This window comes from Papilio machaon, chromosome 2 (assembly GCF_912999745.1).
Source record: "Papilio machaon chromosome 2, ilPapMach1.1, whole genome shotgun sequence".
Taxonomy (NCBI): Eukaryota; Metazoa; Arthropoda; class Insecta; order Lepidoptera; family Papilionidae; genus Papilio; species Papilio machaon.
Genome location: NC_059987.1, coordinates 5,039,722 through 5,052,970, shown reverse-complemented (window position 1 = coordinate 5,052,970; position 13,249 = coordinate 5,039,722). Strand labels below are relative to the sequence as shown.

The following is a 13,249-nucleotide window of genomic DNA, read 5'->3' as shown; positions in this document are numbered from 1 at the left end:
AGCCAAAATATATCTTAATTAATTTAAAATTATTTGTATTGTGTTATTTTTATTAAAAATAAAGATTGTGGTTTTTTAAATGGCTTTTTCTGTGTAACAAAGAAGAAAATCTCACTTTTATCGCAATGTTGCTACAATGAACATACGGAATCCTAAACAATTTTAGACTGTCCCTTTAAAAAACTAAAATTTTTAGCAGTCAGACAAAATGATACCAATTCTCGTTTCTCATATCAAGTACAATAAATAAGACATTATAATAAGCCTTTTTATTTCCATATTTAAAATTGTGTTTTGTTAGTATTGTTGCTTTTAAACTTATTTTAGTTATTATTATTAGTATTGGTAGTCAAAGTTGTTACTTGTTAGGTAATAGTATTGTTATATTCAAATATGGATCCCACTTTGGGTGAAGGCCTCCTCCATCTTCTTCCAGTCTGTTCTGTTTTTTAGCCGACTTCAAAAAGAAGGAGGTTATCAATTCGACTGTATTTTTTTTATGTGTGTTACTGCGAATCTCCGCCCCTGGTGGTCCGATTTTGATTAAAAATATTTTAATCGAAGGGAAGTGCTTGCAGATGTGTCCCATTTTTTTTAAATAACTAGAAGACTAGTAGATTTTACTGATAGTGAACCAATCTATCGAAATAAGACACAATCAAGTCTTAAATAATATCTTCTACCTCCTTCTCTAATTATCGTCAGATTGATTCAGATGCAAAAAATTGTCGATAGATGTCGTTGACATATTATTATTCGATAAATGGCATGATTTTGTTTGAAAGCTCACAATGGGGAATATGCACGTCCCACTAAAATGGATATATTTTTTTTGTTGTAAAAAAGATTTGTATTTTTCATGTATTTTAACACGCATATTCTCTATTCACTGCAATTGAAAAACTTAGGGCCTGCCTCACCACTTGCTGATAGAGGTTCAGATAGTATTAAAGTTCTTCCTCGTGGCTTTTAAACTCTTGCAAGAATTATTTTTGTGAAAGATTTTTTAACTTTTTGTCATTATTTCCGTATAGCAAAGCTTTTTATAAACATCACATTATTTTAAACTGGCAGCACCAAAAACAATACGTCGTTTTTTTTTTCTTTTTTCATCTGTGCATGAATGGCTACGTTCGTCATTTACGATTTATTTTTTAACAAAATAAAAATTGTAACTATAAATCACAAATTTTAACATATAACAGTAAGATAGACTTAATACATTAAACATTATGGCTGACAGTGATGATGAGTATGACCGTAAAAGGCGCGATAAATTTCGTGGCGAAAGAGGGACTGCTGAAGGAAGCAGTTATCGAAGTAGCGATCGCAGAGAAGAGAGGAGCCGTGGTCGAGAAGAATGGTCAGAAAGGTAAATATTTTTAAAATCTATTTCTAACAATTCCTATTTTCCTTTGTCCTTTTAGCCAGAAAATCTATGCTACCTATCAAAATATCATTTTCAGATCCCAACCTCACTCCCTCAAACATCCTGATGTCCCAATCCAAAGTTCTAAACCTACTAAACGTTCCATTGCATTAGTTGGAAGGTATAACAGCATTAATAATAATTACAATGAAAAGCACTAAAAATGTTGTAAAGTATCACTAAATATTTTGAATCGGTACACCAATTCATTTAAGAAATATAAATTAATGTCTTATAAGTAGTTATTCATTAAATTTATTTTTATTTCTTATGCTTACTCAGCAAGCCCCCAGAAATCAGGTAGACAACTATTTACTAGAATATTCAGTGGAATTGATTAATGGCTTTCCTTTTTTGTAGATCAGTTTAGTGACCTAGTTATTTTTATTTTGTTGCTAAATTGTATTTAGTTGTTACAATCTTTCATGTTTTTACATGTATAGCTTTTTTATTTTTCCTCACTATTAGAAATAAATGTGGTGTCTGCTTTTTTAAAGCTGTTAAGGTGTTTAAATGGCACAAGTAATTTAGTAGGTAAATTATAAGTTTAAAACTATTGAAATAATATCAGAGATTGTTGGGTGGGAAGATCTCGAGGAGGTCGTTCTGGTCCTGACTACAGAGACTACAGGGGAGGAGCGAGTGCCAGCCGCGGGTATTCTCCTATAAGAGGAGAAGGACCACCAAGTAAGAGAATCAGACCTGACTGGCCAATAGATGATAGAAGATATGGAGGTATGCCTCATGATGCATACGGTTCCTATGGCTGGGGTCATGATCACTTTGGCCCACATCCAGCACACCAGGGTTATGGACAACCAATGCCACCTGTACCGGCAAGGTCAGTATTTAACTGGTTATGTTTACTACAAAAACCACACAATTGTTTAGATAGCCTAGCCTCGACCATTTAGTGTTAATTTGGTTAATAATTTTGAATAAATTAACAGGTCCTTGATTTTTTTAAAAATGTGTTAATTTAAAAAGGGACTGAAGGGATTACCTATAATATAATTTATGTTCACTGTATGTTACATAAAATTAGCAATTACTCTATGTGTATAAAATAATTTAATTACAGAGATGCAGTTTTACCGATGGGGCCTTCAGATGGTCCTCCCACGATGATGTCTTTCAAAGCCTTCCTGGCTGCACAAGATGACTCTATCACAGTAGATGATTCTATTCAGAAGTATAATGAATACAAATTGGAGTTCAGGAGACAACAGCTCAATGAATTCTTTGTTGCCCATAAAGATGAAGAATGGTATGTAATTCATCTTTCTTTTTTAGCTAACTTTAAAAATAGGTAAATTCTGAGAGGATTGTTAAAAAATGTGAACCATCTAAATACAATGAGCCTTTTGTGTTGTGTACTTTCCTTTATTTGCTGGTAATTAAAAAAATCTAAGCAACAACTTACTGCAATCCTGTTTGTAATTTGTGTTTGAAATATAATTTAGAATGCTGTAAGTTTGCCTAGATTTTTTTAATGTTACTGCGCAAATGTTAATTGTAACCTTTTTTCCCTACAGTCTACAGCGTATTCGCGTGGATTTGCTGCACATCGTTACGAAAATTATAATCAAACTTTGTACAAAAATTAAATGTGTGTGTAGCTAGCTATTCTCGCGTTGACCTGTAGCGCGCAATGCTGCAGGTTTCGTTTATGTTAGGGGTAGGGTTTAAATAGTCCACATGTGTGGAGCAGGTGAGACTGAAGATTTTTTAAATATTTAATGTCATTTTAGTTTCCTTTTTTATGAACAGATATGTGGATAAAACAAGAGCTGTATGTGGTTATTAGACCAATTTTCATTTGGTTTTCTCAATATTATATAGTTCCAAATAATTTGTAATTTTCAGTGTTATGTATATTTTAAATTTCCGTTCCTTGTTTTTTTACTGCACTTTTCCAACAATAGTTATTTGTGTCTATGTTTATTTTAACAATTCAGAAATGTGTTATCATAATTGTAAAGTTATCAATAATAAAATGGTACATATATGAATGATCTTGGAAGTTGGTCTAATTGTGATTATTATTTTTGTAGTATTATCAACTCTTTGTTACTATTAAAATTAAATAATGTTTATATTTTCTAGGTTCAAGATCAAATATCATCCAGAGGAATCTGTAAAACGTAAAAATGAGCAGTTGGCAGCATTGAAGGTAAATATGCTTTGAAATTACAGAATCTATGTTGAATTATTTACATTCATTAACAATGTTCAATTCAAATTTAATGTTCATTTACCCTGTTGTATGAAATGAACTCTATTTTGATAACAGATTTAAGTCCATATCTTGATAATAACTGTTTTTTACATTTACTAAATGAATGTTGCATTTTGTATCAAACAGAACAGATTAAATGTGTTCCTGGAGTTATTGGAGCAAGGGGAACTAGACAAAGTGACAGTTGATGTGGACAAGTCTGAAAAATTAGTGAGACTGCTTGATACGGTGGTCATCAAGTTGGAAGGTGGCACCGAAGAAGACTTGAAGGCACTTGATGACCCGCAACCGCAGGAAAATTCAACTACTACTGAGAAACAACCAGGTAATTTGTATAAATCAATATTACTTTTTATATTACAAGAGCGTCGGTGGCTCAGGGGTTAAGCACTTGACTTGCAATCTGCAGGTCTTGGGTTCGAATCCCGCCATGTACCAATGTGTTTTTCGATTTTCGATTTACATATGTACATTTATCCGACGTTCTTACGGTGAAGGAAAACATCGTGATGCAACCTGCACATATCTGAGAAGAAATTCAATGATATGTGTGAAGTCAACCAACCCGCACTTGGCCAGCGTGGTTGACTATGGCCTAGTCACCCCTAAATTGGGGTAGGCTCCGAGCCCCTCGGTGGGGACGTATAGTGAGCTGATGATGATGATGATGATGAATATTACTTTTAACTTTTTCTGTACATCAAATAGTACTTTTTAATTTATTTGACATGTTTTTTTTTGGGTTTCAGAAAAAATCAATACAGAGAAGCCAGTTGTAATTGATGTTGATGAAGTTAAAGTTAAGGAAGAGAAAGAAAAACCAGAGGAAGATAAGGTTTGAAAAATTTAATTTCTGTCAGATTTCTATCCAAATCATAATTCAGCTTTCTTTTTTGTAATTTGGAATTTATTAAATAGGACAAGAAAGCAGAGTCTCCCAAGCCAACTGCACCACTCACTATGGAGATAGATCCCCACTTGCGTCAACTTCAGGAACAGGCCAAGATGTTTTCGAGGTTCAATTCCCAACCCGGCAGCGACAACGAAGCAGAAAAACCACCAGAGAAGGAACCTCGTGAGTTATTTTTACACCTAAAATGATTACCCTACTGTCAAAAAGGTTAATGTTTTTCGCGCGTATATAAGTTTAGTGTAGCGTAGGGTATGTATGTAAATTCCATTATAAGCACTTAGAGCCTAAATGACCGATTTTAACGAGTTTAGCGAGTGCGTCTTCTTCCCTGGAGCGTCATAAGGTATGTAACATCAGCAGTAAATCATATATAATTAAAGTGAGAGATGAAATAAAAAAAAAACAATGGCCCTAAAATTTTTATTACATAATCTTTTTTTTCTTAAATAGGAAAGTGTTATATATGAAATTACAGTTTATTTAGTTTAAATAAAAAAGAATACTTTGTATAGTTCTTCTGTTCTCAAACATTTGGGTATTGTGGTTATTGTTGAAAAGAAAATTCTTACAAGAATTTATTAAATTGTGCACATTTTATTTCAGCTCCACCGGCCGTGTCATCTTCTAGTTCATCATCATCTAGTTCCTCTTCGTCTAGTTCAGAAGACGAGGGTGAATCCGCCACTCGAAGGAAATCTAAATCTAAGTCCAAGACCCCCGACAAGTCCCCGAAACGGAAGGAAAAGTCCCCAAGTGTAGAAAGAATTGAGGAGGAACCCAAAGCCGCTCAGGACAAAGAAAAGACGGAAGAAGAAAAGTCAGAAGGCACAAATGATGTTATTGTAGAGAAAAAGGAGTCTCGAGCTTTGCACAAAACTACTTCGATATTTTTGAGAAATTTGGCGCCTTCTATAGCTAAAGCGGAAGTTGAGGCTGTAAGCATATTACGAATGAAGTTTTTTGTTTTAATTGAAATATTTATCTTTCAATTTTAATGTTGTATCGTTTGTTAGATGTGCAAGCGGTACGGCGGGTTCCTGCGCGTGGCGCTCGCGGACCCGCTGCCCGAGCGGCGCTGGTTCCGGCGCGGCTGGGTCACCTTCCGCCGTGAGGTCAACATTAAAGACATCTGCTGGAACCTCAATAACATACGCGTAAGTACATTGTCACAAATTCATAGGTCACTGATACTGTTATTTGTTTTTCACAATATAATGAGACACTGTACTGTATTACTCCAAATAATATATATTTAGACACTGTTTAGTTAAACACGTGTTTTAACCCTTTGACGCTGATACGTATATGGATGTTACCATGGAAATGTGTTTCCCCATTAATATTATAAAAAAGTACTTCATTATTTGTTGGTCTAGACAGCATTTCGCAAGTAGTTTGACATATGTTAAAGCTAAAATGTATTTGAAACACTATGTAAGTTTTTTATGATAAGGCCCTTATATGTGTTTTAGCTGCGCGAGTGTGAATTGGGCGCGATAGTGAACAGAGACCTGCAGCGGCGCATCCGCGCGGTGTCGGGGGTGACGCTGGAGCGGCCAGTGCTGCGCGCCGACGCACGTCTCGCCGCACGACTTGCGCATCTCCTTGACACGCGCACACATCTCTGGCAGACCGACAACGACGCTGACAACACTGAACAAACATCGCCTGACGTAACTGACATCTTATACAATCAACAAACATTAATAAACGATTAGATACTTCAGATAATTCGAACGTTGTATAGAAATATTCTTGTTATTTGGTATTAACACTTTCAATGCCACCTTCACGCCTCGCGAGTTGCTAATACGAAAATAATCGTAGCAACGTGGAATATGCTAAGTTCAGAGCAATTAGATGACATTTACCTAATTTACAGAACTTCAGTCTTAACTCGAAGAATCCAGTGCTGCATAAGATAACGGAGCATCTGATCGAGGAAGCGTCCACAGAGGAGGAGGAATTACTTGGGTTAGAAGCGTCTTCAGAACCCAGTACTACGGAGCAACCTGATCCAGATTTGATTCGCGTTTTGGACCGCCTCGTCCTGTATTTACGCATCGTCCACTCTGTAGATTACTACAACCATTGCGAGTACCCTTATGAGGATGAAATGCCCAACCGCTGCGGTATCATGCACGCGCGCTCTGGTCCACCACCTAATAAGGTATTAAAAAGTTACATGTAAAAATAAATTATGTAATTAATGCCTTTTGTTATTTACTTGTCTTAAACTGTATGTTTTCGTTTAAGCCAACGCAACAAGAAATACAAGACTATATCAAATCATTTGAAAGCAAAATGTCTTCATTCTTGCAAGACGCTAAACCATTATCTGATGAAGAGTTGCAGAAACTGGGGATAAAGGTAACGTAACATTGTGTTTGGAAATACAGTCAAAACCGTTTATGGCGACATCGTTTAGAACAACATACCGGTTAAATTGACCAAAATCAAAGGTCCTGGCTGAATGTTATATACATATCTTTCCTATTAATACCTGTCACCGGTTGTTACAACTATCGGTTTTTACGACTCAATATGAGTAGTCCCTTCGATGTCGTTATAACAGATTTTGACTGTAATATTTTTTATTGTTGTATTTAAATTTTAAATGATATGAGAAATGATTAAAATATTTTTTTTATACAATAGGACCCTGATGCAGAAGTAGAGAAATTTATCCAAGCTAACACTCAAGAGTTGTCGAAGGACAAATGGTTGTGCCCTCTTAGCGGTAAAAAGTTTAAAGGTCCAGATTTTATTCGAAAACACATATTCAACAAGCATGCTGAAAAGGTAATTAAATACTTTTTAAATGTATACTTATAAAGACACGTTAACCATTGCTCCTTACAGACATACGCATAGTTATTTAGTAGTCACTCAGGATCACTAAGCGTAGATTCAATGTGATAAATATATTTGATGGTGTAAAGGTGGACGAGGTGCGCCGCGAGGTGGCGTACTTCAACGCGTACGTGCGGGACGTGCGCCGCCCGCAGCAGCCCGAGCCGCCGGCGCGTGCGCAGCCCGCCTCCCACCACCCGCACTCCGCGCACGCCCCGCCCCCCGCACCGTACGTACACACGTACACACATACACACACACAGCCTCTATCATACACCTTGTATACACTAATATTACACTAACTTTAAATGTTAAATCTAGTAGTGTGATTTTAATAAACAGCTTTATTTAATTAATTAATTAAGAAACGGCTTAACTCACGTTTGATCGTCCGGTGACGGCACCGACTAGTTTCGGACCCATCGGGGGTCCATCTTCAGGGCGAGTGTGTTTCTAAATTAATTAATTATGATGTCTCACGAAAGTTTAAACAATTTAAGCTTTATTTAATGATTCGAAGCTTCACATACGTACGTACGGATGATGCCAGGCTTACATTATGCCAGTATAGTAGGACAGTATCTATACAGTCCATGCCAGGCCAGTGCTACTCTACCATACCTGCTACCTCTACTATATTGGCTATGTAAAACAGGCATAATGTTTGACTAGTATATTTTTCTTGATTTTTGTGTGAATAAGTAGTAACGTTACTTAGATGAAATAAATAACAAGTGTTTTAAAGAAATGGGAAATGAAATTGTTAGTGTATATGTTAATATTTGTTGATAGGTACGGCGGAGGTCCGGGCGGTGGCGGCGCGGGGGCACGCGGCTGGGGCTGGGGCGGCTGGGCCCCGCCCGCGCCCTACGCACCACGACATCCGCGCTTCTCACGACCCAGGTAACATCTACATTATCTATGCAATGCTTTACTATTTATACAGATATAAACTGTAAATAAATATATAGTCGATGTAATGGTCGTTTCCTGAAAAAAAAAAAAAAAAAACTGAACCATCACATATTAATAGATACTAAATGGAGTTCGAAATTTCAATTCATAACTTGTATCTTACAAACCAAAAGATATGTTGCTAAGAACCTATTCATTTTATTTATGAATAGGTCGTTAGTATAAAACATTACTTTTTTGATTTAGTATTTTGTTACAGTTTATCTTTCATTAATCTGTTTAAAACTATTGTTTGGAAATAGTTTTTTTTTTTTTAAATAAATCGGCTTTTTTTGCAACATTTTCTAAAGTGATTCTGAAGATAGTGACATTCAGATTACTTTTGGATGCTTCGTCACATTTCTAGAATGGGGCATTGTTTGAATGATTCGCTCATTAGATACCTATAACAAATAGAAAATTCAAATACTAAATTTTATTTAAAAAGTTAAAAAGATTGTTTTGTGTCTAGACATTTTTAATAAAAAAAAGATGTAATAAACAATCTGAAAATCAATAATTTATTTTTCAAATAAGTTTTAATTACTCAGCCCATCAGTATTTCTAATCAAATTCAAAATGTAGTCTTTATTATATGACCTTTCAAAACTTTTACGACCAATAAAATCTCGTTTTTCTTTTACAAATAAAAATATCTCACCAAAACAACATAACAATAATAATTTTGCTCTCAATCCGGATTCGAAATAGCAGAATACAAACAACAATTTTGTATAAATTAAGTTTTAATATTTTATTACTTGACGATGGAAGTCTGACTTATGATTAGATGTACAATTGATGCACAATTATGATGTAGTTGTACAAATATTTTTACTGCATCTTTATCTAAGATTAACACGTGTTTTTGATAAATATGGATTTATCTTTAATATATTCCAACTGCATCCTGCTTATTACGGGAATATTGTATTACAAGTATGTAACATTATATCATTATTCTCATAAAACTAACATTTTTCAAATGGAAAAGGAAACTGTAGATAATGTTGAGTTTGTTACATGCCTTTTTTGGCCTTGTTCCTTTTTTAAATGTATTAGCAGTTAATTCTGTTCTGCCAACGAACAGTAATTTACAAATTGTTATAATTTTAGTTGGAAATAATAATCTAACACAACTTTGTAAGTTACTTAATCTAACTTTTTGAGAAGCAACGATGCAAAATATAATTCATCTGATAAGTCCTGCGTCAAATAATATTATCAAAAAAATCTAAATTATTTTTATCATATAAAATTTGCAACAATTTGCACGTATTCTCGTGTTGACATTAAAAGAGGTATTTTTTTCGTTTTTTTATTGCACATCTAAATAAAGTCGGACGAAAGGTTATTAGTTAATAAAAATTACGTGCGTTATAGCATCTCTAAAATGTGGATTATAATGCTAATTAGTAGCTCCATCCTGTTACTTCTCTGATCCAATTAAATACACGAAATTAAAAAAAGGACCAGACAGACAGATGGACGTACAGGACAGCAAAGCTATCCTATAAAGGTTCCTTTTTTTCCTTTCGAGATAACCCGTGACACGTCATTGTAGGCCCTCTGTTTACTCTCGCTTGGTAGTGTAAAAATATGTACATTTTTGTAGCTAAAACGAAAACTTGTAGTGAAAAGCACGAAAAATCGTCATTATTCATAATAATATAACAATATGATAAACACACGTGATATCTCATCCTAAACTCCGTTCTTGATGTTTTGTCATTGTTTCCAAATGCCTCCTCACTTTCGAGCGTGATTAATAGATGATTCCTAACCATGTATCATTAGTATCAAGCGTGTTTGTGGGTATATGTTAATATTGCCCTTTAGAATGTCACCATATGACCCGATAAATTTATTCAGTTTTATTGATCAACGAAGAAATGAGGAGTAATTTTGTTTATTTTCATTTAAATGTTTAATAATATTCTAAATGCAAACTTAATCTATACACATTAAAAAAATTGGAGTTTCTGTTTGTAATACCGAGCAAAGAAAATCATATTTTTGTACACGTGATGTATTTGATTATTTTTTTGATTTTTGTCTGTCTATATATCTGTCCGCAAAGCCTCTTTATTACGGGTTAATCTCTGGACCGATTTGGATGGGACTTTGACGTCACGCGAGCATCTTCTATCTATCTTAATATATATAAATCTCGTGTCACAGTTTTCGTTCCCGTACTCCTCCGAAACGGCTTGACCGATTCTCATGAAATTTTGTGAGCATATTCAGTAGGTCTGAGAATCAGCCAACATCTATTTTTCATTTTTTTTTAACTGCGCGCGGACGGAGTCGCAGGCGGCAGCTAGTATATATATAAAAGAAAGTCGTGTTAGTTACACTATTTATAACTCAAGATCGGTCGAACTGATTTAGCTGAAAATTGATGGGGACGTAGCTTAGAACTAGGAGACGGACATAGGAACTTTTTTATCTTGTGTGCATTTTTATATTCCGCGCGGACGGAGTTGCGGGTAAAAGCTAGTTTATTATACAAACGCCCAGTATCTAATGAGCGAAGACAAACGGGCCCGTATTTTTACGTGACTTGCTTGTGCTTGACCTTAGCATTTGCTCTATATGCTTCACACATTTTGTTATTATCTTTGCAGAGCAGTCGTTTGTTATCAACTGAGACGCTACTCTATTGACATTTTGCTTTTACCATTTTCGCATGAAATTATATTGCAAAACATTATATATGTAAATAAGTTTTAAGCTTTGAGGAATAATTTGCAGGGAAAACGTGGATCGGTCCCGGCCCATTATTGCATACAACGATCTCGACTTCCCGGACAATGGTGACATATTCTAAGTTGTGACGTTTGCAATATTAATCACAATGACATTCCTAGCTGGTTAATTTGATTACTCTTAAAATTTTTACCTTTTGAATTATACAATTTGGTATGAAACATAACTTTAAAAAACTTGACGTATTTATACAGTTTGTGTCAAATTATTGAGAGGAATCACAACATTGACCGTGTCACAATTTTCATTTGTTGCACTAAAATACTTTTCTGTTTTTTTTTTGTACTAAATACTTTACTGTATGTAATAAACTTTAATGAAAAAGAATTTCAAGTCGACTAATATATTGATTTTGTTTTTTCTCTAATATTAATTTTCATGCGCGAAATCAATGTTGTCATAATTTTGTTTTAAAACTTTTGATAGTTCATCTAACGATAAGTACATATTTCATTTTGCTAATAATTTCATTGTTGTAGTTAAGAGATAATAAATAAATATTAGAGATTATGAAAACACTTTTTTTATTGTTAATTCTTAATTAACATTTAACCCTGTATTGTTCCCGGGAAGCTGAGATTTGAGACAATTTTAATTCTTTTAAGAGTTCTTTATAATGTAAAAGTAAGCAATAAACATATTTATCAGGTCAGTGTGGAACTTAGCAGAACGTTGCTTTGATTGTTATTAAGAACCCTTCGTTTAAGGAACCGAAAATTTTGATTACAAAAGACAGGAATAATGTTCAAAGCAAAATTTTCATGCTTTGTAATTTATAAATGCAAGGTTTTCCACTGATACTGACTAAATGCAAGATGTAGTTTTGTTTGCGAGTATTTGAGCGATTTGAGTCTACCTTCAAGCGTTTTTCTAATGCATGCTTTATGTTGAAGGGGTGAGGCCGCGGAGTTCCGCCCGGTCGTTCACTACCGAGACTTGGACGCGCCGCGCGAACCTGACGACTTCATTTAACACAACAATACTTTAACAAGATACGTTTGTCCCGTAAACTTATCATCAGAAATAAAAATACACTAGTTTTGCACACATTAATTATTGAATTACAAATTGATATAAGAATAAGCCACATTATAGTATCATATATGTCTCAAATATTAGTTTTAATAAAGTTGTTAAAAAAACAGTTGGTATTTTCTTGTTAAAAACGCTGTAGAGGTAAAGGAGATCAAAATAGTAAGCAACTTTTTTTGGAACTGAATCCACACTTTTATTGTCAGTCGTTTTTGTAGATAGAAGATGAGCTAAAAATTGGGCAAGGCAGTTGAGTCTCTTTTCATAAGGTCTAAATAATAAAATAGCTGTTATATACTGTTTCGTTGGGGAAATAGCATTTTAAGATCTCATGAAGGGAAAGAAGATAAACTACCTACTCTTAATACAATTAGGTAGCGTCACTGTGTGACAGACATGATCAAATGGGAGCGTTGCCAATTTTAATGTATTGTCTTATCGTTGACCGCAGAGACTAGAGAACAATGAATATGAAATAAACATAAAATGTTAATGACATTGTATTTCACGATATACAAGGAAGCGACGGTGGTTATATAAGTTCCGGTTGCATAGCAAGGGAACACATTCCATAGGTAAGCAGTTGTTGAGTTCAACAAAAACGTTTCCCCACAAAAGACGAGTAACCTATATCAAATTATATATATATATATATATTAATTTCGATATATATATATATATATATATATATATATATATATATATATATATATATATATATATATATATATATATATATATATATATATATATATATATATATATATCGGTATATATAATGTTTAATACCTACAAGTTTTATTTTTCACATGAAAAATTAGACCTTAATGCACTTAATTTCTTTTCTTATCTACTTTACAACATTTAATAACCATTCAAGCATAAGTTTAAATTCTATTTAACATTTAAATTTACGTAAAATAACAATTTTAAAATGACTTCCAATCGCCCTCTCGTATAACAACATTCATTATTAAACTGGTTTGTAAAAGATATGCTGATGAGTTGGAAAAATATATAAATTTCTATTGCCACGAATCTGTTGCTATCGGCCCGAGAT

The 13,249-nt window shown here is 34.0% G+C and overlaps 1 protein-coding gene across 1 annotated transcript; it reads left to right on the top strand.

Annotated features, from left to right (window-relative positions):
• The first annotated feature begins 1,166 nt into the window (after window positions 1–1,166).
• On the top strand, window positions 1,167–12,240 carry LOC106708962 (serrate RNA effector molecule homolog). The gene is made up of 16 exons (XM_045684870.1): window positions 1,167–1,372; window positions 2,019–2,270; window positions 2,511–2,696; window positions 3,536–3,602; window positions 3,795–3,993; window positions 4,418–4,503; window positions 4,587–4,743; window positions 5,185–5,516; window positions 5,595–5,735; window positions 6,054–6,254; window positions 6,464–6,751; window positions 6,838–6,951; window positions 7,240–7,383; window positions 7,524–7,675; window positions 8,227–8,337; window positions 12,051–12,240. Exons 1-16 carry the CDS (start codon window positions 1,233–1,235, stop codon window positions 12,127–12,129), a joined length of 2,649 nt encoding a protein of 882 aa, XP_045540826.1. The 5' UTR covers window positions 1,167–1,232; the 3' UTR covers window positions 12,130–12,240.
• Window positions 12,241–13,249: the final 1,009 nt, after the last annotated feature.